The sequence below is a fragment of the Artemia franciscana genome, chromosome 17 (assembly GCF_032884065.1).
Source record: "Artemia franciscana chromosome 17, ASM3288406v1, whole genome shotgun sequence".
Taxonomy (NCBI): domain Eukaryota; kingdom Metazoa; phylum Arthropoda; class Branchiopoda; order Anostraca; family Artemiidae; genus Artemia; species Artemia franciscana.
Window position 1 is genome coordinate 14,777,664 of NC_088879.1, and position 26,081 is coordinate 14,803,744.

Sequence of the window (26,081 nt, forward strand, 5' to 3'; positions counted from 1 at the left end):
AGCAGTGTTACAGTCAAGACTGTGAAAATATACATCTAGAAACACATGTTTTTTTTATTTTTAGTTTTTGCGTTATTACGCAATTGATTTAAGACGCAATATTTATATACCAATGGATAAAATATAATTTTGACGAGAAGGGTGGCAGTATTTTTGACTTTCCTCATAGTTGAATTTTTTATATACTTGCTCTTTGATTTTCTTATTTAGCAAATTTTCTGCTATTAAGAAACTTGTTCTAAAGGGAATTTTTCGTAAAACCATTTATAAAACTATATCTGCACTTTCCTTACTTTCCCTTTGTGGTTTTTGTGTCTGGATTCATGAACAAAAAAAAATCTCAGACTCACCCAACCAAATAATGAATCCGGCAGAAAATAAAAGACTTATTCATAATGCTTTCAATGCTTTCTCAATCAGTACATTTTAGCATACAACTTTAATTCCTTCAAAACCTCAAGCGAGGTTAGTTTTCAGTAAAGTATTAGTTTTTGAAAATTCTACAGTTTAAGGAAACGTTATCAGTCAGTTTATTTGTACCAATATTGCTGATATACGTTGCGTAAACTGCGAAGCAATCATTTCTTTTCGTTTAAGTTTCATCTTTGCTCTTTACTTTACTATTTTGTGCGACATTAACTATTGAAGTTTCGATTATGCACGAAATGTCAGGTTTAAAAAATGGCAGCTTTCAACCTTTGAAGAAGCAAAAATAAAGACAATAGTTTAAACAGTAAAATACCATATTGTTACCCGAAAATAAAGGAAATAACCAACTTCGTTTTCTTTAAGTTAAAGTTCAGGCTGAACTTTAAAACTAAACTGAAACTTGAAACTGAACTGAAACTTTGAACTGAAAAATTATATTATCCGAACCATATAAGTGAAGAAATCTAGTTTAAAACAAAATAATAAAAAAAACTAACACGTATGTCTATTGTATGGCCTGGAATGCAGCTATAATTGCTACTCTTCATCGGGATATTCCTTCGGGGGACACGGAACGTACCTGAAAAGAAAAATTATAAAAGTACTCTTGGAAGGAAAAAATGTTTCTCTACTGACTAATATTATTTTTCAAACCGGATTAAACTTGCTTCTGATAACAAATAAAAAGAAGAAGGAATTTTCTGCCATGTCTATAAATACGTTATATTAAAGATATACTACAAATAAATGTTTAAATGGGGATAAATCTATTTTTTAGATAGTGAAAAAATACAAAAGTTTTATGTTTAGACCACATATAAAGCGGTCGTCTTCAGCAGAAACACTAATGTATTACAATTTTAAACTAGCATATTTATTCAGAACAAAATAATAACTTCCGGTTCATTCATGGGGAGATGTGAACAATAAAGTATAAAATCATAAATTCAAAAACATTCCTTTTGTAATCAGAAGAAGAAAAAGATTTTGCCCCCTTCATTATAAATTCAACTTATATTTAGACATTATCAACTAAGAAATTTACAATTCAAGGCTTTGGATGAACCCGGTTATAATTCTCTCAGACAAATCTAGTGAATAGACCGGAAGTTACTGTTTTGTATAAATATGCTAGTTCTAATTTTAATACTTTAGTATTTCTGCTGATGACGACCGCTGTATATGCCGTCGGAATATCCAGACTTCAGTATCTATTCACTGTCTAATAAAAGGACTTGTCCCCATTTGAACGTTTATTTGTTCGTCATAGAAAGGTAGTATGGTCTTTGAAAAAGTATCTAATTGTTACATCGAAAATTAAAGACATACTCTTTAGTGTTTTAAATTACTTGCTAGTTTAGAATGTTTTTTTTTTATCAAGGAATAAAAAAAAACTCTATTATCTCCTCGGCTATATCCCTGGCCTTGAAACTTTTTACTTAAAACTACAGCTTCTCTTCATGAGTATTTTGATAAAAGCATTTAGGGGTGCCCACTTGAGATAAGTCTTATTTAATTATTTTGTAGCTGATAAATAGGAAATGAAAACCATTTGTGCTGCTCATGTACAAATGTGATTTTCCTTGTTGTTCAATGTTAAGGACTTTAAGCCCATAGTCACAGCCAGAGCTAGGTTTTTTCTCAGGGGAAGGGGGAAATGTAGACTTGGCCTCTCCCAACCAAAAAATTGCAAAATCTTACAATTTAAGCTTGGTTTGCCACCTCCGGGGTGATTGCCTCCTCTAGCCCCCTCCCCCCCCAGATCTTACCCTGACTACAGTAGACTTTTTGACAATGACAATTTAAAAAGTATGCTTTCCATTCCAATTCAGCGTCATTTTTAAGGCGTTTCAGACTCTTCGAAATACTTAAGACTAACTTCTCGCAACTAAAATAATTGCTCATTTGAGTCTGAGTAAAAATCAATATTTAAAACGGAAAATCAATATTTAAAACGGGGTATCGTTAATTTTAAATAAATAAAATACGTCTATGACGCTGAGAACAGTGGTATGTGGAGTTTAAATCCTAGGCGAAAGCTTATACGTGAGTTGTACAGACATAATTTATTTTAGTTATGTATAGGCAGGACAAATGAGAATATAAGGAGTTCTTAGCAATTCAAAGACTTTATAAAGGATGCGTGAATAAATGTATCTTCTACAGGGGTTCTTAATTTCTTTTAAACAGAACCACACTTGCTTGTTTTGTTTTTATTCATCGTCTGTTTTTAATCACTCTCAAAATAGGATGTGTCAAATTTGCGATCTTGACGAAAATACTATTAAAATATTAAACAACTATTCGATTGTAATTCAAAATTAACCGCAAATTAAAAAAATGTATTTCAATTAAAAAAAAAGTAAATTCAGTAGCTGAAATTCAGCTTTACCTCTACCGAACTATGTTTTTGTGATTTGCTTTCTATTTTGCTGAAAAGTGAAAAACACTTCGAAAATGGGTGAAAGTCATATAGAAATAGAAATATTTTGCTGTTTTCCAGGCAAGTCTAGGTCATTCTCTGCAAAAAAAGCTTATGCAATACTATATTTATGGTTCGGTGAGTGGCGAAACCTGAAACTAATAAGTCTTGTTATATAGGTATTGCGATCTTTTGGTATAAGCTACAGTTTAAGAGTATTGCAAAATTGAATGTTGTAAAGGATAAAAACAAAATACATAAAACATTTAAAAAAAAGATTGGAAAAATGAATAAATCTATAAGATAAGGAAAAGAACAGCATTCACAGCAGACCAATTGATGGAAGTCTAAATCGAATAAGCAAAACAAAATCAAGCTAATAAAGATTTGTGAAAGGAGGGGTAGGGCCAGGCCTCTCCCTCTCAACTCCTTGCTCGTTACGTATAAGCTTTACGGTGCTTTAAATATGGTTTTTGAAAAAAAATTCCTTTTTTGGGAAGAACTTACCACCTCTGACCTTCTTGTAGAAATATCCACGTGTATGCCTGATTTTGAAAAGCTATTTAGAAGCTCATTACTTTGAACCAATGCTGCCTTTGAATTTTTGTAATGGAGCAAGAGAGCACAAAAGTATTTAAAGTACAACAATATAAAACTTTTTAATTGGGTAAGACTAGTGAAGTCTATGACAAAGACTTTAGCGTGAGCGAGGAATCAACAGGCTTCACTTTGCCAGTAAAGGGTTAAGCATAGAAAAAGACTATTAATTTTTCTTCATAAAGTGGCCAGCAATTTTGTATTTTATGTATTTTTCCTTATTTTTACAGGGATTATAATCTCTCGTGGGGAAGTTCTTCAGACTTTTTATGTCTAGAAAATAATAATTATAATTAAAAAGAAATGACAAGCAAGGATTAAAGAGTAAATCTTTAGTTGTTTTTAACAACTATAATTATTCACTTAATACTTGAAAAGCTAATTCTGTATTCAGCTTAATGCTAGTTCAATATACACATTTAAATTGTTAGTAGTGACTCATCACTGGTTTTTACAACACCCATAGCCACTACTCCTTTCTTACTTTAGTGACTTAAGCTGAACGGCAATTCCCTCAAGACACACATGCTATTAATTTTCTAAGAGATGCAGGTGCATGTTACGTCATAGGGAATGTTTTCTAAGAGACGCAGGGGTCTATTACGTAATTGTAGTTGCTTTTCTACTTATACAAACGTTATCCTCGAGATGCTGGTGTTTGCTACGCAATAAGGAATATTTTTACTTGATTGTTACGTAATTACTTAAAAAACCTACAAAAGCAAGGTGGGAAAAAACCTTCAGGGCCCGCTAGTGAAAACTCTCAAGACCCCGGACCCTAGCCAGCAATTCCACCAGGCCCTCTAGCATCCAGTTCCAACAGGGGGCCCTTAGCAAACAATTTCATTAGGGGGCCTAGCATCCAATCCATACGAGCCTCCTAACCTAAGCACCGGGGGCCCTAGCATCTAATTTCACTTGGGTTGCTAACATCCAATTCTAAAGGGGAGCCCTAGCATCCAATTTCACCTGGCCCCAAACCTAACCTAACCAATGGGGTCCCCCGGCATCCAATCCCATCTGAGGCCCTCCTGGCATCTAATTTCACCGGCCTCCTAACCTAACCTAACCACTGGGCCCCTAGCATCCATTTGAACTGGTGCCCTAGTGAGAAATCCCAGCAGGATCTCCTAGCAACGAATTCCAACGGAAGCCCTAGCATTCAATTCCATCAGGGGCCCTAGCGAGCCATTCCACGCAGCAGGCACTTATTGCGTAATAGAAAATGTTAACCCGTGTTAAGGATGCCACATTCACACGTGACATGATTCTTCAGGGACCCATGGGGAATGCCGGTTTTAACTAAGGAGGACACAAACGTGGGATGTTACAAAATACATTACGAGATTTTATGTTCTTTCAAGACATTTTTTTTCTTTTTGAGATTTCATTTTCTTTCAAGACGTTTTTCCCAGGGAAATTTATCTTCCGTAGAATTTTTGCCCACATTAGGAATCAAAAGGGATTTCCCAAAATGGAATGGAGTGCTAAACAGTTGGACTACGAAAGTTTTTCTAATATTTTAGTTCGGCTAATATATTCTATATGATAAAGTCGCAAGATTTAGATAATGTGCAAAAATTGATGAAATCGGAACTATTTTATGAACTCCATCGGGCGAGTAGCAGAAGTGTTGGAACTGAAACCGGGGGTGGAAGCCAGCAGAATCGGATATGGAACCTTTGTAAGCGGGGATCAGAAGCGGGGGAAGCGGAATTGGATATCACTTTATTAATGCAAATCTAAAAATGGTTTAGGAATGATGAGGGGTGCTAAAAGGTTTCAGAGGATCAGTTAGAGTGGCACAGTAGCGTGAACTGACATGGTGATTCACGTTGAGGTTGGCTTTTGAAAACACGAACCATTGGATTTAATGTGTGATTTTTAACCGGAAAATACCTATGAAATGTCTTAAGATTGATGAGGAAGATGCTAGAGGGTGCCAGAGGGCCAGTTATAGCGTGGCACAGTGGTATGAATTGACTTGGTGTATCACGTTGAAGGTGGCTGGTGAAAACACTATCCAATGGATTTAATACATGATTTTTAATAAGAAAATACCTGGAAAATGTCTTAGAAATGATGATGGGGTGCTATCGGGTGCCAGAGGGTCAGTTACAGTGTGGTACGGTGGCACAAATCGAGATGGCGTAAGATGTTGAGGGTGGCTTAGAAAAACAAGAAGTGCTGGATTTAATAAATGATTTTATCATGAAAATATCCGGAGAATTTCTTAGGAATGATGAGAGAGTTCTAGAGGGTGCCAGAACGCCAGTCATAGTTTGGCACAGTGGCCTGAATTGTTATGGTGTATCACGTCGAGGGTTGAGTTGCGATATCATGAACCACTGCATTTAATGATTTTTAACAGGAAGATACCTGAAAATTGTCTTAGAAATGATAAGGGGATACTAAAGGATGCTAGAGGGGCCAGTGATAGTGTGGCAGAGTAGTGTGAATTGAAATGGTGTGTCACGGAGGGTTGGCTTGCGAAAACATGAACTAGAAAATATTATTCTAATGTGCGCTTGTCAGCTAGGGGCACATAGTTTTGGCTGAAAGAAACGAGACGTTTTCATTAAAAGCCCTCAAAAATATCTAAACATAATTTAAATTTACCTCTAATAACAAGACTTCCCTCTCGAATTAGTTGAGAGAATCCCCTCCATTCTTTAATTCGTGGTTCGTTTTGCTCATATTTTATCCTTTATAGGCTTTTTTCACGTTTTACTTCCCTTTTTGAGTTTGAATTGCTTTTATACGTTCTTTAATAATACTTGTAGATTTGTTTTTATTAAAAAATTTGTATGCACAATAAAATTTCGTATCTTTTAGATTTATTGATCCAGGATAAAACTTCGATTGATAATCGTTTTTCCAGTTTAAGCATCTTGTAGCCTGTGTACCCAGGTATGCTCGTTCAAGATTTACCTCTAATATAAGTGTTAATTCTGTGTAGTAAAGAGGAAAAGAAAGACTTTTGATCATGAATGAAGGTGTGCCGTATTCTAGCCATAATGATAGTCTCGCTTTTATTTCATCTATGATAGAACATTCAAATTCCAATAGAATAAAAGACTCTATTACTAAAAAACGCGCTAAAAACAACGCGCAATATTATCTGATAGCACTCTCAAAAGCATTACTTAACATGCACGTGCATACCAAATGATTGCAATTTCAAGTAATCGATTTTTCCCTCTGCGTTTCAATTATTGTTGCCATGTCAGAACACGTAATTCATTTAATCATTCTAGTATGGGCGAAAAAGGGGTTCTCCTTGCGTACAATATGTAATCATGTAGAATGTATTAGGCGAATTAAAATATTAGAAAGACTTTCATAGTTCAACTGGTTAGCACTCCATTCCATTGAGGAGAAATCCCTTTCGAATCAAAATGTGGACAAAAACATTGGAATATAAAGGTCTGAGAAAAATGTCTTGAAAGAAAATGAAATACCAAAAAGTAAAAGAAACACAAAGTAAATGAAAGTTCATAGTTCAACTGGTTAGCACTCCATTCCATTGAGGAGAAATCCCTTTCGAATCAAAATGTGGACAAAAACATTGGAATATAAACGTTCCCTGAGAAAAATGTCTTGAAAGAAAATGAAATACCAAAAAGTAAAAGAAAGACAAAGTAAATGAAAGTTCGTAAAGAATTATGCTAAATGAAAGTTCGTAAAGTATTATGTAACGTCCCAGGTGTCTGTCCTCCTCAGTTAAATCCGGGGATTCCACACGGGTCCTGAAGCATGTCACTTGTGAATAAATCATCCTTAACACTGGTAAACATTCCCTATTACGGCACAAGTGCTGTTTGGTGGAATTGCTCGCTAGGGCCCCAGATGGAATTGGATGCTAGGACCTCCGTTGGAATTGGTTTCTCTAGCTGGGATTGCTCGCTAGGGCCTAGGTTAAATTGGATGGTAGGGGGACCCCAGTGGTTAGGTTAAGGGCTTATTAAAATTGGACGCTAGTGGTCCCCATTGGAATTAGATCTTAGGGCTTCCAGTGAAACTGGATGCTAGAGCTCCCCGGTGGTCAGGTTAGGGGGCTCGTTGGGATTGGATGCTAGGGCCTCCATTGGAATTAGTTGCTATGAGTCATAGTTCGGATTGGATGCTAGGGGGCCTGATGGAATTGCTCACTAGGGTCCGGGGTCTTGAAGGTTCACCACTTGCGGGCCCTGAGTAATAGCTTTGGGTGTTGTAAATACCAGTGAGAGGTCGCTATATTATGTTTTAATCTTCGAAGAAAATGTGCTTGTTTCGTGCTCTTGAGAGACCTGTATATTGCTTGGAAAACACAAAATTAAAAAAAAGCAAAAAACTGTAAAGCTGAATCAAAATAGACATAAATGTTATCCAGACATACATCTAGAAATACATTCCAGGGTGAAGAAAGTCACGCTTTCCTGTGGAAATCTGTAAAAATCCGTATAAATTTTGATGAACAACTGAAAAACACCATAAACAACGAAACAACATAGGTTCAAACAGGTAAATCTTTAAAGCTAACACTATAAAGCTGTGTTGGGTTCATATTTTTCACCAAGATAAAAGTTCGCCTTATGAACTGGTGGTATAGGGCTACGTGATCTAGGGAGGGGGCTTTGAGGTGATTTTGTCACATCTGGATTATACCCTTGCAAGTTTGACTCTAGAGTTGAGTTTGATTTCTTCAATATGCTCTTGGGTTTAATATCTGGCAGAACTGGAGATGTTGGAGCCTTTTTTAGCACCGCATCTTGGGCATTTTCATCATTGCGACGGGGTGAAGCTATTCCGGGACTTTCACAGTCTGTGTCATCAGGAAGTCGTGTAGCTTTGAAACTGAGTTGGATTTGCTTCTTTTCACGTATTGAACCTCGACTAGAGATAGTGCAAATCGTAGTTGCAGAATTTCGAATCTAAAATAAAAGAATTAATTGTTTTATTTATTTCTACATATAGCGTAAAGCAAACTATTTGTCGCTGCATAATAGATAACCAATTTAGTGTTAGAAAAAGACAAAAAAGACGGTATATACAATAATAATGCAAAAAATGTTAATATCAATAATAATAGAATCAGAATACAGACTTAGTGATCAATAAACTCAATCAATCTATAAAATTTCTAAACGATACAGAGGTGCTTAAATGATTCAATACTAACTACTTCAATAACCAAAAGAGACAAGGTAATTCATGATTCAGTACCTCTTATAAGAATTTGTCTTGCGTTTTAATGTACTTAATTCTCATGCGATCTTAGTGCCAGCGTCAAGAGAGCCGATACCATCATCCTCCAAAAAAATTCGGTCCTGACCAGTCGCTGATACATTTTCACGTCTTATTACTGCCTTGCTTAGGAATTGATGTAGGCTACTGGATAATCCTATTCTTGGACGACGATTTGGTCGTTTCCATTCGGTGGTCACGAGGTCAAAATTGTAGGTGACAGGGGTTTCTTCTGGCACTCAAAGAAGATAATCTTACCATCTCAGCTTACAATGAGCTACCTGCAGGGAAAATAAAATATGCATATTACGGCCCATGAGGTTGGCATTACTGATAAAACAGTACCAGCAACATCCCTGTATCTTTAGACCCCTTTGGTTCGAGCCACAAACAGCTTCTTCAAAGTCATGTTGGTTACTGTCCAATCCTCTGTGCTGAATAGCATAATTGAATGTCTACATCATTGTGAAGGAGCTGACAGCAAGGTTTTGCCAGATTCTGTTGAGTCTCTCTTTTGCGGAAGATACCCTGACGATTCATGAGTTGGCTTCGCTCTTGATTACTCTATCACTTGTCAGAATGGAGCTGAGTTACGAGAAGTCCTTATCTTTGCATACAGGAATCACTTGAGCCAATATGAGTGGGGTCGCTGCCCCTTTCCTCGACAGTCAGATGCTTATGGCAAGTTTTAACTGTTGTTTTTACGGAAAGCTAATTAGAATCTAACAAATATAGACTGTTGTTAAGCGCTGAAATCGGCGCTTGATCGGCATTTAGTGTGAGAATCGGTCAGTTCCAGTTTTAGTGAGAACTCTATACTTAAAAGCAAGCGTATTCAAATGACTATAATTATTATTTAGTTATTTTAATTGGACTACTTGTTTGAGAATTTGTATTGTTCTCTCCGAAACTTACTCATGCTTAAGTATGAAGATTAAGGAGCTGAGGGCTCCCTTTTATTAAGGGTGATTTTTGCCTATCCTTGTTTTTTGACGTGGCTTTCTACTTTTACCTGAAAACAAAAACACTGCTTTATATTCAATTCCGAAAAAAAAACAATTTGACTCACTTGTTCTAAGATATTTGCTGCCTCTTTCTTACTTTTTTCCAACAGATCCAACTGTCCTTTAACAATTCTTACATTCCATGCGAAATTTTCAATAGCTTTTGTCATCTTCTTCCCTTTAAGCCCGTGGCTCGAACACATCGTTTCAATCTCTTCGGTTAATTGAGAAATACCATCTAAACAACCACGAAGCTGAGTAACAATACTTTCTGAATGTTCTACGATCCAATGACTCTCCATAAGTGTCCTTTCCAGGCAAATTATGGTTCTTTGCAACGGTGGTGGTAAGCAAGGACACTGAACGTGTAGAACTGGAAACTGAAAGTGGTAAAGAATGAAAAAATGAGATTTTTATTTGAGCAGGTCATCTAATTGGAATATTACAAGGGATAGAAGGAGAGGTGGTTTTAGGGGAAGGACAGAGGGAGCACTTACCCCGCGCAAAGAAACTGTAAGTGTTCAAAATTTCAAAAAAATAATCTAACGGTCATAATCATTTTGTAACTTTTGAAATTTTATTTCAATTAAAATAAAGTATAGGGCACAGTTAATAAATGAAAATAATTAATAAAATACTAGTTAATTAATAAAATAAAAATTAACTAAAAAAAATTAAGTAATTATAATCAAAATAATTAATAATAATTAATTAACTTAAATGTTAAATAAAAAATAAATGAGTGTTTGTTTTTTTTGTAATTTCTCGCGACTTGAAATCTTAAATGGTTTTCGTCTAGGTAAGAAGCGAATGCCTCCTTATACCAATTTTTTTTGGACTGTGTATAGCAAAACGGCTTTTCATCATAAGAATATACTTGTTCAAATTACGTAACCCACAATCATTTTCATAAAATATCCAGATAGTTAAATATTTATTTGAGTTTTTATAAGGGAAGACTTCAAAAACCTTTTTTTAAATGATAAAACTTAATATCTAATTTCGGTCTTTAGAAGTTTTACTCAGGATCACCAGTCGTTGTGACTTCTATAAGGTCTTGAGGTTTCAGTCTCGAGCTTGGGAGTTGGGACCTTGAAAAAAAATCAAATGTTACCAGCAAAAAGTATATTCAAATCCTACTTAGTAAATTCTACACCCATCTGATGTCTCATAGAAAAGTGAGACAGAGACGATAATAAAGATAAGGTGAAATTTTAAAATAAAGATAAGATGAAATTTTATATGCAAAATGGCTCTCATACGCAAAAATTTACATGATTTGTAGGTAAGAATAATTAATGTATTACAATGCAATAATTCCCAAAAAATACGTAATATATAAATAAAATAAAACCGATATGAGACGTTGAGAAAGTTTTAAAAACAATACGAAAAATATTGGATAATATAGGTGAAAAAAACAACAAGAAATAGTAAAGGAAAATTTGCAGGTCAATGATACCAATGTTAAAAAAAAATACATACAATATATGTAACAATCATCAAAAGATGAAAAATGAAACTAAATAAATAATATATGGAGCTAAATAAGACGAAACAATTCAAAATGAAACTAAATAAATAATATATGGAGCTAAACAAGGCGAAACAATTCAAAATGAACACTAAAAATTACAAATAAAATAGAGGATAAAGCTCCTCTTTTGTAATATTAAATTTGTAATATTTAATTGACACCACTAATCAGAAGAAGCGCTGAAGATGGCTTATGTATATGCTGTTATTTATCTCTTTGTCTATTGTTTTTGTTATTTGATTATTTCTTAGTGCTAATAATATCTCTGTATATTATAAAAAGCTAAATTAAATCAGTTATTTTGGGAATAGTCTCTAGCAGTTACTAAATAATAAGCAGGAAGTGTAGTGAAAGCTTGAAACTTTACTATTCAGATCGAATTTTACCTTTAGCAGTTTAAACCTATCCCTCAGAGAATTAACTGTCACGCTTTATTTGAGCTAATTGTTGACACATCTGAGAAATACTCATTTACAACTCTGGCTTGAATAGATTAATTCTATTCAACAGAAATAGCAACTTTGAAGTGGCTTGGCTCAATTCTAGTTTATTATGGTCTAATATGCAGTTCTAATCATACTCCCAAGGAAAAAAATGTTCAATTAAATTGCCTAGCATGAAGACCTAAGGGTAATTCTATAACCAGTTCAATATGAGAATATGCAATAGCTATTAAAATCTGTTGACATTCAGAGTAGGTTAAGTAGCTGAGGTAAAAAAAAGTCTGACGAGTCAAAAGTATTTTGGTATATAATTTTGTTGAGAATTTGAGTATGTAAAACAAGTATCATGTAATATTACTAAAATGTAGAGTTTCGACACATAAATAAAGTAATATAAAATGTCGGTGCAAAGGAAATTGCTTTTTAATCAAGCACGAACCTGAATCTTATTCAAACTTTGCTGGAATCGTTTGGCATATATCAAGGATATTTTAAATCGAATCCCTGTATAATTTGAAAAATGATGAAATGCGCTATTGATGTTGGTGTTTTGCTTGTTTACAATATGATAAAAGGCCCAGAAAATATCCTTTTCCGGGGATATTCTCCGGAGAAGGAGATGGTTTTAATACGATCCTTGCACCAGATAATGTTTCAAAGGAAATTTTCATGTTAGGAGGCTAATCAGGAGGATGGTATGAAGTTAAGTGTTTGAATTCAGAGTTATTAGCATTTTGATTATATAATGTGACTTTTTCATAAGTAGACCTTACATTCCAAGAAATTAGCTGAACAAATTGAAATACTTCCTACTTCACTGTCTCAAGGATAGTCTCTAGTAAAATATGAAAAAAATTGACTGCCTGGGAAAGTCCTATTGAAAAGCCCAAGTCTCCTCAAAAGTAAATAAAAAAAAACAAAAAACTGAGGATCTAAATTCGTGACGATGCCTTGACAGCTAGTATATATATATATATATATATATATATATATATATATATATATATATATATATATATATATATATATATATATATATATATATACTAGCTGTTGGGGGGGGGGGGCGCATCGCGCCTCCCCAACACCTAGTTGGTGGGGGCGCTTAGTGCCCCCCAAAGCCCCCCGCGCACGTAAATCGTTACGCGCCATATTAGTTAAGCGCCATTGTAGTTGTGTCCCTGTGTCCCACCTGTGATATATATATATATATATATATATATATATATATATATATATATATATATATATATATATATATATATATATATATATATATATATTACCTTAGACCTTAGATCCTCCTGTGCCGCCAGAGGCACCCAGGGCATCCACGAAGAGCCGCCAGTCATCCCGCATCTGCGCCACTGCCCAAACATCTTCCCACTGAGGCTGGATCGTCATGTGGATGTTCAACAAATCCCGTTGGTAGGTGCGACGCAGCGTGTTCTTGGGTCTACCTCTCCTGCAAGTTCCCTGGGGTTGCCACTCTAGGATCAGCCTAGGGATCCTGTCTTCCTTCATACGGATCACGTGCCCAAGCTAACGCCATCTACGTTGCCGGATGACGTCTGTGACCCTCGGCTGGCCTTAGATAGAGCGGCCTATCTGGTTTGTGACGTGATCCCTCCATTCGATGTTCAGGGTCCTCCGAAGGCAGTTGTTTTCGAAGGCTAGGATCCGTCTTTCTTGTTGCTGATTCAACTTCCAGCACTCACTGCTGTAGAGAAGTGCAGAAAGGATGCTGCTATTAAATAGTCTCAATTTCAGCTTCAGGGAATACTTTTTCGATCGCCATACTGGCTTTAGTCGGTTAAAAGCTCCACTGGCTTGCCCAATCCTCTGCTGCACTTCTCGCTCACTTGATCCTGAGTTCTCCACAGTATTGCCGAGGTACCTGAACTCCACGACCTGCTCGATGGTTGAATATCCGCATTTCTTGTCCAGAGGGGAATCGGTTGTTGCCATACTCTTTGTCTTCTCCGTGTTGATCTTGAGTCCAAGTCGGCTAGAATTTTCACAGATAGTATTAAGAAGATCCTGGAGTTTGGCCTTGTTCCTCTCCATCAAGGCAATATCGTCAGCAAAATCCAGGTCGGCTAGCTTCTTGGCTTCTCCAATTTGGATGCCAAATCCTGTACAATCACAAAGTACGTAATCAATAACGAGGACAAAGAGTAACGGAGAAAGGACACAACCCTGTTTTACGCCGGACTTTATACGGAAATATCTGGTGTTCCCATCTTGGGTCCGAACACAGCATTCTGTGTTTTCATACAATGCAACAATTAGGGACACTATTTTTTCGGGGATTACATAGTACCGCAGGATTTTCCAAAGCGAGTCTCGGTCGATGGAGTCGAACGCGTTTTCGAAGTCCACGAAAATCAGGTACATTTTTTGTCTCCATTCATTGGACTCCTCGATCATTCGTAGCACATAGATGAGGTCAGTGCAGGAACGGGACGGCTGGAAGCCATGCTGTTCGTCACGCAAGTGACTATCGAGGGCTGTCTGAATGCGCCGGAGAATAATCTGTGCGAAGAGTTTACCCGGAGTCGAAATGAGACTAATGCCCCTCCAGTTGTCGCATTTTGTCGCGTCACCTTTCTTAAAAAGTTTGATGAGCGTACTTTTTGTCCAATCATCAGGTACTTTCTGAGAATTTCAAATGCTAGCAAAGAGTGTCAGCCACACAGTCATACAGACGCCAAGTGATGCTTTTATCATCTCAGCTGATATCCTGTCTGTACCTGCAGCTCTACCATTTTTCAGCTTGCAGGCTGCTTGACTGATTTCTACATCAAACGGTTCTTCGGTGCTGATTTGGAGGTTCAAACAGGAGGTTACGGGGATGTCAGGCGGATCCAGAGGGCGGGGTCTGTTCAGAACCTTTTCGAAATGCAAGGCCCATACTTCGGCGATTTCCGATGGGTCTGTGCCAGTTTTGCCACTCGCATCCTTGACTGGTCCGTTTACGTTTCGGCTTTTCCCCACAATTTCATTAGTAATCTTGTATACGGCTCTGGAGTCACCTCGTTTTGCCGCTTCCTCCGCCATGGCAGCTTTTTCCTCAAGAAGGTTGCGCTTGTATATATATATATATATATATATATATATATATCTATATATATAAAAATAAGTTGTCTGTGTGTGTGTGTGTGTGTCGCCTGACGTCATGTTTGTCGACTGACGTTATTATAAGGATTGAGCTGTATGCGTCATGAAGTTGTTTGTCGACTGACGTCATGTTTGTCAACTGATGAAATTATATACTGGGACACAAATGACGACCGGGACACAGGGAATATAAACGACGACCGGGAACCTCAAAGAAAAATTAAAGACTATGACACCCGGACACAAATCACGACCGGGACACAGGGAATATAAATGACGACCGGGACACAGGGACACAACTACAACGGGGACGCCGGGGCCCAGGCGGGATATATAAATGACGACCGGGACACAGGGATTGTTCGAATAGAAATTACAGACCGGGACACAAATGACGACCGGGACACCGGGACACAGGGAATATAAATGACGACCGGGACACTCAAAGAGAAATTACAAACTGGGACACCGGGACACAAATTACGACCGGGACACAGGGACATATCATTAGAATAATGAGGTATAGATCTGAATACGGATTGTTTTTCCCATGGACAATTATATGTTGCATGTTCAAGAGTCAGTAAACCTGACAATCTATTTATATGCACAGACAATGGGACAGCAAAGAATGTTGTATATTCGCATTTTTACGTAGTTAAAAACATATATATATATATATATATATATATATATATATATATATATATATATATATATATATATATATATATATATCTATTCACAGGTGGGACACAGGGACACAACTACACTGACGCGTAACTAATATGGCGCGTAACGACTTACGCGCGCTGGGGGCTTGGGGGGCGCAAAGCGTCCCCACCAACTAGGTGTTGGGGTGCGAACAACAACTAGGTGTTGGGGTTCCACCAACTAGGTGTGGGGGCGGAAAGCGCCACCCCAACAGCTAGTATATATATATATATATATATATATGTATATATATGTTTTTAACTACGTAAAACTTGCGAATCTACAACATTCTTTGCTGTCCCATTGTCTGTGCATATAAATAGATTGTCAGGTTTACCGACTCTTGAACATGCAACATATAAGTGTCCATGGGAAAAACAATCCGAATTCAGATCTATACCTCATTATTCTAATGATTGCCCTTGAGCTTTGTTGATGGTGATTGCTAATCAAACATTCACTGTGTCCCCGTCGTCAGTCATTTATATTCCCTGTATCCCGTTCGTCATTTGTGTCCCGGTGTCCCAGTCTGTAATTTCTCTTTGTGTGTCCCGGTCGTCATTTATATTCCATGTGTCCCGGTCGTCATTTGTGTCACGGTGTCCCGGTCTGTAATTTCTCTTTGAGTGTCCCGGTCGTCATTTAAATTCCCTGTGTCCCGGTTGTCAGTTGTGTCCCGGTTGTCCATGGGAAAAACAATCCGTATCTAGATCTATACCTCATTATTCTAATGATTACCCTTGAGCTTTGTTGATTGTGATTGCTAATCGAACATTCCCTGTGTCCCAGTCGTCATTTATATATCCCCCTGTGCCCCCAGGCGTCCCCGTTGTAGTTGTGTCCCTGTGTCCTGGTTGTCATTTATATTCCCTGTTCCGATTGTTATTTGTGTCCCGGTGTCCCAGTCTGTAATTTCTCTTTGAGTGTCCCGGTCGTCATTTATATTCCCCGTGTCCCTGTGTCCCGGTCGTCATTTGTGTCCCTGTCTGTAATTTCGTCAGTTGACAAACATGATGTCAGTCGACAAACAACTTCATGACGGCATAATGCTCAATCCTTGCAATGACGTTAGTCGACAGACACACAAACAAACAACTTATTTTTATATATATAGATACTATCTGTTGGGGTAGCGCTTCACGGCACCCTAACACCTAGTTTGCGGGGGCGCTTCGCCCCCCCAAGCCCCCCCCGCGCGTAAGTCTTTACGCGCCATATTTGTTACGCGCCATTGTAGTTGTGTCCCTGTGTCACACCTGTGAATATAGATTGATATATATATATATATATATATATATATATATATATATATATATATATATATATATATATATATATATATATATATATATATATATATATATATATATATATATATATATATATATATATATATATATATATATATATATATATATATATATATATATACTAGCTGTTGGGGTGGCGCTTCACGCCCCCCCAAGCCCCCCCGCGCGTAAGTCGTTACGCGCCATATTAGTTACGCGCCATTGTAGTTGTGTCCCTGTGTACCACCTATGAATATAGATAGATTTATATATGTGTTTTGAACTACGTAAAACTTGCGAATATACAACATTCTTGGCTTTCCCATTGTCTGTGCATATACAAAGCCTTATGTGCTAATAACGACGTCTTATACAAACGCTCTTTTTACAAACAAACAAACATGCATACACACAACTGGTTTTTATATAGATAGATAGATACAATACAAATTAACTGCGTAAAACTTGCGAATATACAACATTCTTCGCTGTCCAATTGTCGCTGCATATAAATAGATTGTCAGGTTTACCGACCCTCGAACATGCAACTTACAATTGTCCATGGGAAAAACAATCAGTATTAAGATCAATACCACATTTTTCTAATGATTGACCTTGAGCTTTGTTGATGGTGATTGCAAATGCTAATCCAATTGGGAATTGCAATCTTTTAAATTGAAAAGGCAGATCCGTTGGAATCATGGGAATGCGAGGAATAAGAACAGCCTCACCCTCAAAAGGCCCTGTCAAGATTGTGGCCTCTATTACGTTTTCCATTGTTTTTTTTACGGCAAGTCGCGTGCCATTGCAAAGCTTTGGTGGGTTGATATTTCTTAACAGTATTATTGGTACGCCTATTTTTAGTTGTATCACGTGTGGTGGAAACCCTGAAAGATCCACGGAATTTAAAAATTCAGATGGATAATTAACCGCCTCATTTGGTTCCAAAACTGTTTCGACTGACTTGTAAAGGACTGCCTGGTCTCGAATCTTGGTTCTAACAATATTGTTGATTTCGTGGACGTCTATATTTTTGGGTGCAAGAATCGCTCTTTCACTTAGCCATTTATTATTTTTATAATCGTTTAGAATATTCGGAAATACTTTTTCAATCAATTCATTTTTGGACGTCACTAAATTACAGAATTCAGCAGGTAGTTGTATACGTCCTGAAATTGAGTCTACTGGGAGCTTTCCGTTTTCAATTGCCAGCAATTGATCTGAAAATGTTTGACCACGGTCATCGTTTTGCAATCGGACACGCATATTTGTAGTTAATTTTAATGTTTTTACGTGTGCCCATAAATTAGAATTTTCCAGGCAAGCATTCATTTCGTCTGCAGGGGTTGATCTAGGTATTATAGGTAATGTTTGCCTGAAATCTACCGCAAGCAATATTAATGTGCAGCCAAAGGGTTTCGAATTCCCTCGCAAATCTTTCAAACATTGATCCAGAGCCTCGAGCGATTTTTTGTGTGCCATTGTGCACTCGTCCCAAATAATAAGTTTGCATTGCTGCAATACTTTACCCATCCCAGATGATTTGGAAATACTGCACGTGGGAGTTTCTGTAGAATGCAAATTCAGAGGCAATTTCAAAGCGGAATGAGCAGTTCTTCCACCAGACAGCAACGTTGCGGCTATTCCGGACGACGCAATTGCCAACGCTATATCATTTTTTGATCGAATTGATGCCAGAATCAGTTTTATCACAAATGTTTTACCAGTACCTCCTGGCGCATCCAAAAAGAAAATTTCTCCAACGTCGTTATCGACACAATGCATTATCGTATCATAAATGTCTTTTTGTTCCGACGTTAACTTGGAAATGTTATTTTGTACATACGACAAAAGATCACTCGTACTGTAACATTGTTCACGATCCAATTCTACACATGTCGAAACAGCAGCGGTACGATTAGGTGAAGGCATTCCCAAATCCTAAGAGGTTTGTTTGCCATACATACGCACAAATCTTCTATAATAACTAAAATGTAGTTATAAATTTCTGATGTAAAATCAAAAGTCATATCTGACGTCTCTAACCGTTTTCGATGGAGTATATCTTCGGACATTTTTTATTTATATTTTTCCCATAGCTCTGTAGGAGCTGATGGAGAGCAAGTTGTTAGTATGATGCCAAACAATGTACGAATTTGACTTGGAGTCGACGTTTCGCACGCGTCATTGATGCAGTTATCCCAGTGTTGGTAATTCTCCAATAAATTCAGAGCTTGGCATGCACTACGGTAAGTGTCATGTATAGTACTGTTTACAGTTCTCAAATACTCAAAGGACGTCGGACCTGGAACATTCACCAAAAGCAGGCGTAGAAACAAGCATTCATGTTGATTGGGGTGAACGGTTTAGAGTCTTCCTATCGTGGTATCTTTGAAGATGGTAGGTTGGCCGTCGACTGACTTACCCTGTTTTCGACGTTCAAGTACTTTATTTTTAGTATTCCATGTGTAATTCGAAGGCACCAGTATACAGCAGTTTTTTTGCAAAAGAATCATTTTTGCATAGCGAAAAGAAAGCAGTTAACTTTGTATACGGTGGATTCAGGGCTCTTTGTTGCACGTTGGTTTCCGAGAAATAAACACGTTGACCATTCTGTAAATGTACCGCTAAGTGAACAACAGCTGGACTACGTTCGTGTATCGGAAATGAAAGAATTCGCCAAACAGCTTCTTTATTATTGCTGTTTTACCGCCATCTTTAGTAGATCTTCTTCTATATTGTGGGTAACCATCATTGCCAGTAATTGTGTTGGATACTAAAAGTCGAGTATATTGCTTTGTGCACTTTCCTTTGGTCATGCATGGTGAATTTTCGTTCAATGCACCGCAAGGTCCATGTATCATATTTTTTACAACAATACCATATAACCCGCTTAAAAAAAACGCTTAGATTCTGACGTAGTTCCAGTAAGCAAAGTCTTCAATGGCTCTGGTTGTGCAGCCAATAGAGGAAGTTTAACTTTCCCTGAGGCGCAACACATTCCCATTGTTTCACCATTGAATTTCAAGACCTTGCAATAGGGACAAATTTTAGACATAGTCCCGATTTGAACACATATACTATAATCATCGACTGGCCTGTACCTGAATGCCAGGCGATAATTTTCAGGTTGCTCTTGTGATTCCTCGGCACGCTTTCTTTTCTTACTTTCTCTATCAGCCGCAAGCCTGTTTTCTTGCTGTTCTTGTGATTCCTCGGCATGCCTTCTTTTTTTACGAAAGAATTCGCCAAACAGCTTCATTACTGCTTATGTATCTTCCAGCCTGATATTATACGATTTCGTCGATATCTTTGATTTCGGACTGCAAGCCAAAAACTGCCAAGTCACTGCCTTTGTTGACGTATTTACATATGTATTTGATTGCCTTTACGGAGTTACAGTATTCAACGTTTATGTGTGCATTAAATGTTTTTGATAACAATGGGGAATATGGAACAACCCACTGGTTATCTACTTCGATGGTGGTACCGTTATGCTTCTTTATTATTGCTGTTTTACCGCCATCTTCAGTAGATCTTCTTCTATATTGTGGGTAACCATCATTGCCAGTAATTGTGTTGGATACTAAAAGTCGAGGATATTGCTTTGTGCACCTTCCTTTGGTCATGCATGGTGAATTTTCGTTCAATGCACCGCAAGGTCCATGTATCATATTTTTTACAACAATATCATATAACCCCTTATCGACATTTTCATCAGGTATTTCAGTGGAAATCCCATCATCAATTTCGTTAGAAGTAATTTTATTATGTAGCCAGATTAGTATATGTGTGTGTGGCAAACCTCGTTTTTGCCATTCCACTGAGTACATCCAGCATCGCACTGACCCAAACACTTCAAGTTTTACTATGTAGTTTATCAGTGATTTCAACTTTTGCCGGAAGACACGGGCCGTAATGTCATGTCTATGAACCGCCGATTGTCCTTGAAGTAAAAGCTGCTGTATCTCGTCCCAAGATTGATTACATGTAAATGTAATAAATAGATCTGGACGACCATAGAGACGAACATACGCAATAGCATCTTGAGCATATTCATGCATATGACAGGGACTGCCAGCATATGACGAAGGTAAAATCGTTAATCATACAACGTTTGTGGTATTACCGTCATTTACAACTGCATCTCGCAAATGAATGTATTGTTCAGAGCGGAGCTTGGTCTGATTCAGGCGGATATATAGCAAAATTTCTGATTCAATTTTTGCATACATATCAACGACATATTGGTGAAACAATTGACGGCATTTTAAAATATAATTGTCTTCATCCTGCCGAATCATTAGTCTATAGGAATAATAATGCATTGCACTGCATTTCTTATTCATTTCTTTGTTAGTGGCTGGATTCATCAATTTAATATTAAAGTGATAGCCGTCGGCTCCATCCCAAAAATGATAGGATATTGTAGGGCATCGTAGCATCGATGAGTTTCAGTAATTCTTACCAACTGAGCGTTTCGCTTGTGAATAATAATATCTCGAGGTAAAAACTGATCACCGACCATAACGATTGCCACTTCGTCGATAGTTGGAGCATTGTATCTACGCACATGTTGGCCAGGAGGCGTTTTGTCAGCGGAAATAACAATTTTATGCGTATCAGTAGGCATCAAATCGATGGCTGTTTTGAAAAAACGCACTAAATTATTATTTTCGTGGAAAAAATGTTGACATTGGGAAACGATTGTCCTTTCAAAGTTGGGAAAAATTTCGCAACGTGCATTCAATTCCGAATTTCTATCACTGATGAAGTAAAATTGTAAAAATTTATGATTCTCGCCTGAGAATGGTAGAAGGGACCCTGCTTTATGATAAATTTGCCCTTTTACTTTGAAAGTAGGCATAAATTGATCTGGATTTTCGATTTGGGCACCAAACAACGTCATTTGGAAACCTGAGTTATATTTTCTGATCTGTGATAAAAACGCTTAGATTCTGACGTAGTTCCAGTAAGCAAAGTCTTCAATGGCTCTGGTGGTGCAGCCAATAGAGGAAGTTTAACTTTTCATGAGGCGCAACACATTCCCATTGTTTCACCATTGAATTTCAAGGCCTTGCAATAGGGACAAATTTTAGACATAGTCCCGATTTGAACACATCTACTATAATCATCGACTGGGCTGTACCTGAATGCCAGGCGATAATTTTCAGGTTGCTCTTGTGATTCCTCGGCACGCTTTCTTTTCTTACTTTCTCTATCAGCCGCAAGCCTGTTTTCTTGCTGTTCTTGTGATTCCTCGGCACGCCTTCTTTTTTTACATTCTCTTTCAGCAGCAAGTCTGGTTTCGCGTTGCTCTGGTAGTTCCTCGACACGCCTTCGTTGACGTAAATTGCACATTCCTAATCTGGCATTATCTCTTGAAGCCGCAATCCTGTTTTCACGTTGCTCTTGTGATTCCTCGACACGCCTTCTTTTTTTACTTTCTCTTTCAGCAGCAAGTCTGGTTTCGTGTTGCTCTGGTAGTTCCTCGACACGCCTTCGTTGATGTAAATTGCATATTCCTAATCTGGCCCTTTCTCTTTGAACCGCAAGCCTGGTTTTGCTTTTTGGTAACATTCTATCTTTTTCAATGTTTTTCAATTTGTCAGTGTTCATTCCAACATTGACAGTTAGAAAAATTTTTACGTGCCAAGCATGATAAAACTCAACAATTTATAATAAACCTCAAAATTATAAGTATCTGTTTTAAGGTTTTAGAATTACTTTAATCTATTGTCAAAATATATTGAAATATTTATGCAATAACCAGTTTCTACATTTTTAGTTTCAGTTTTCTTTTTCTTCTTTATTTTTCACACGTCATATGCAAACCCTCAACACAAAAATACATACAACTTATTTTTATATATAGATAAGATATAATCTGGCGTAGCAGACATAGTGTAACAGACATAACAGACAGACAACTTATTTTTATATATATAGATATATATGTATGTTTTTAACTACGTAAAACTTGTGGATATACAACATTCTTCGATGTCCCATTGTCTGTGCATATAAATAGATTGTCGGGTTTACTGACTCTTGAACATGCAACATAAAATTGTCCATGGGAAAAACAATCCGTATTCAGATCTATACCTCATTATTCTAATGATTGGCCTTGAGCTTTGTTGATGGTGATTGCTAATCGAACATTCCCTGTGTCCCCGTCGTCATTTATATACCCCCCTGTTCCCCCGGCATCCCCGTTGTAGTTGTGTCCCTGTGTCCCGGTCGTCATTTATATTCCCAGTATCCCGGTCGTCATTTGTGTCCCAGTGTCCCAGTCTGTAATTTCTTTTTGAGCGTCCCGGTCGTCATTTATATTCCCTATGTCCCGGTGTTCCGGTCGTCATTTGTGTCCCGGTCTGTAATTTATCTTTGAGTGTCCCGGTCGTCATTTATATCTCGCGGTCGTTATTTATGTCCCAGTGTCCCAGTCTGTAATTTCTCTTTGAGTGTCCCGGTCGTCATTTATATTCCCTGTGTCCCGGTTTTTAGTTTTCTTTTTCTCCTTTATTTTTCAGTTTTTTCCTTTTTTTAGTTTTTTTTCGTTTTCAGTTTCTAGTTTTTTTAGTTTTTTAGTTTTTTTATTAGTTTTTAGTTTTTTTTTCTTCTTAGTTTTTTTGTAGTTTTTACCGTTTTTTTAGTTTTTCTAGTTTTTTTTCTTTTTTAGTTTTTATTTGTTTTTACCTTTTTTAGTTTTTTTTTAGTTTTTTAGCTTTTTTAGTTTTTTAGTATTTTCTTTTTAGTTTTTTTTGTAGTTTTTATCTTTTTTAGTTTTTTTCTTCTTTTGTATTAATGCTAAAGCCAAGGTTCGAACCTGGAACCTCTTGGACCTAGAACCTGGAACATAACGCTCTACCAACTCAGCTACTTCGGCTTGAATACATTCGTTTTTGAATTGGTATATGATGAAATAGTTCAGACGTCATATGCGGACTGACAGACAGACACACAAACAAACAGCTTATTTTTATATATATACTAGACAAAAGTTATATGTTTTTCATTAACATGTTCTTACTAAAATTGGGCATTCGTTTCCGGTGTCAGTGCTCCATGGATTCTAGTATTGGAGTATATTTTGCTAATTTTTGTACTCGAAAGCATGTAAAACCGGGATAGAAGGTTGCTAATTCTACTAATCTAGGAAATCCAACGCACAACAAGTGGTGGGATAGTATGTTTCTAGCAACCTTAGATACATTTGCTAGAAAGTTAATGCTTAATTATTATGACTTTGCATCATGCATTATTAACAATAGTTTCTCTAAAACAAAATTTTAGCAAGTAATGATCGCACCTGCGCCTTATACCACATAGATTCATTTATTAATTTTCCGTACTTGGTAATGCCTATACACGATTTTAAATACCTTCAAATTGCTTGGGTACCGAAATTAGCAATTTGCTGTCCCGATTTTAGATCTAATAAGGCCCTGGCTGAATACAAAACAACCAACCTTAAATTTACCGTTTTTAAGAAACAGCATATCTGACTATATGATTCTGAGAGGTTGTGAAAATGTTTGATATAGACCGAGTTCAAAGAGCTTTGTAATTCAGCAGGCAAGACAGATAACTTAGTAAAATTTTCTGCTGGTATAGAACTGGGATAGAACTGGGATAGAACTGGGATATTTTCTGGGATAGAACTGAAGTTCAACTAAAAAATAGCAATTTGTTTCTGTTTTGTCGCTTTTAAAAAGGTGCAGGAAAAGGAGTGCAGTACAGAAAGGAATGTATAAAAATAACATATTGAAACTAGCACAAGGAACATAAGCCTTAATAAAGCAGCTTGTTCGTTGTTTTCATCTATTCTCTTTTTTCTTCTTCTTCTTTCCTTTCTAAAACAGAGACCAAGTATGCATTATGGTGTTTGATACGAAACTAAGTAAAAATTTGACTTAAGAAATAGGAAGCTCAATTCCAAAATGAAAGCTAGCTTTGTATACTGTTTCTGGAAGCAAAGATTCTTTACGTCTTCAAATGTTAAAGTTTTTCAAACTTTATTATTAGTTGAGATTCATTTTTATAGACACACTCTTAACAAGCCAACTAATAGTAAGCAAAGTGCAGGATTGTAAAAAAAATTCACTGAAATCTAAGGGCACATCCAGAATTTGGTTCGGAGGGTGGGGGGAAGTATTTTTTCGAGGGGTTATAAATTCTTTTCAACACACATTAAAAATTTGTTTATATGCATTTTTGTTGCGTTGTTTACAAATCGGACAAAAAGTTAAGGGGGAGGGCTTAAGCCCTGTAGCCTCCCCCTCCTGGATACGGCCTTAATGAAATTGTCGGAATCTCGGTGGTATACCAAATAAGCATAAAACCAATAGGAATCACTCACCCCATTTTCTTCTATTAAAGAAAATCCTTGAACCTCGGTGCTTGCTGATAGTCGTTGTAGAAGAACCCGTAGGCATTGCTTTACATTTGATGTTTCGTTTAAGCCACATTCAAGCCGAAATTCTTCCATTGCTCGATCTGCATCAACCCTGGCTCTTTTTGCTTCAAAAAGTGATGGAAGCATGCCCTAAAACACATTTCTTAAATTTAAAATAATCATTTATCTTCAAATGCCTAAAACTCCTGTTTCTCTGTTCAATCAAACAGCTCGTGCATGTTCGATAGCGCAGCTATGCCTATAAATTGTGGTGTTCCCCAAGGGTCAGTCCTTGGCACATTACTCTTCTTGGTATATGTGGATACTCTTCGATTTTACCTAAATGATTCAGTTTTAACCTCTTTCGCCGATGATACAGCTATCACAGTGTTTGCCCGGACTTCAAAAGAGGTTGTGCAAAAAGCGAACCACGTCCTTAGTCGGCTTTATTTTTTTACAGCTCTAAGCTCCCTTGCAGTAAATCCAAGAAAAACGAATTTTATGGTGTTTAGTAGAACTGGTGTACCTGAACTTCTTGAAAATGTGCTTTATAACGGTGTTAGCATAACACAGGTGTTTTTTTGTAAATATCTCGGATTTTATATTGATTGTAATTTGTCTTGGAAGAAGCATGGTGAAATAGTGTCGGCAAAAGCAGCTAGAGGATTGGGAGTGATGAGGAGACTGAAAAAAGTGTTCCCGGTAGCAGTTGTCAAATTGTTATACAGTGCTATTGTGCACCCTTACATCACGTACGGTTGTTCTGTTTGGGCAAGCAATTTCGTGATGAATTATAAGCGAACTCAAATAATACAAAACAAAGCACTGCGTCTGATAGGAGAATTTCAAAACTGTCAGAATACTGCGGGGTGTTTTAGAAAGAATGATATTTTGAACAT

The 26,081-nt window shown here is 37.0% G+C and overlaps 1 protein-coding gene across 1 annotated transcript in view; it reads right to left on the bottom strand.

The window, feature by feature from the left end:
- Positions 1 to 847: 847 nt before the first annotated feature.
- LOC136037490 (inactive phospholipase C-like protein 1) overlaps positions 848 to 26,081 on the bottom strand; it is a 169,147-nt gene continuing 143,913 nt past the window's right edge. The window contains exons 13-16 of the mRNA XM_065720206.1: positions 25,147 to 25,332; positions 9,744 to 10,058; positions 8,096 to 8,361; positions 848 to 1,009 (exon numbers count right to left, since the gene is read on the bottom strand). Of these exons, the coding sequence (XP_065576278.1) occupies positions 967 to 1,009; positions 8,096 to 8,361; positions 9,744 to 10,058; positions 25,147 to 25,332 (810 nt within the window). The 3' untranslated portion in view covers positions 848 to 966. The remainder of the gene's footprint in view (positions 1,010 to 8,095; positions 8,362 to 9,743; positions 10,059 to 25,146; positions 25,333 to 26,081) is intronic.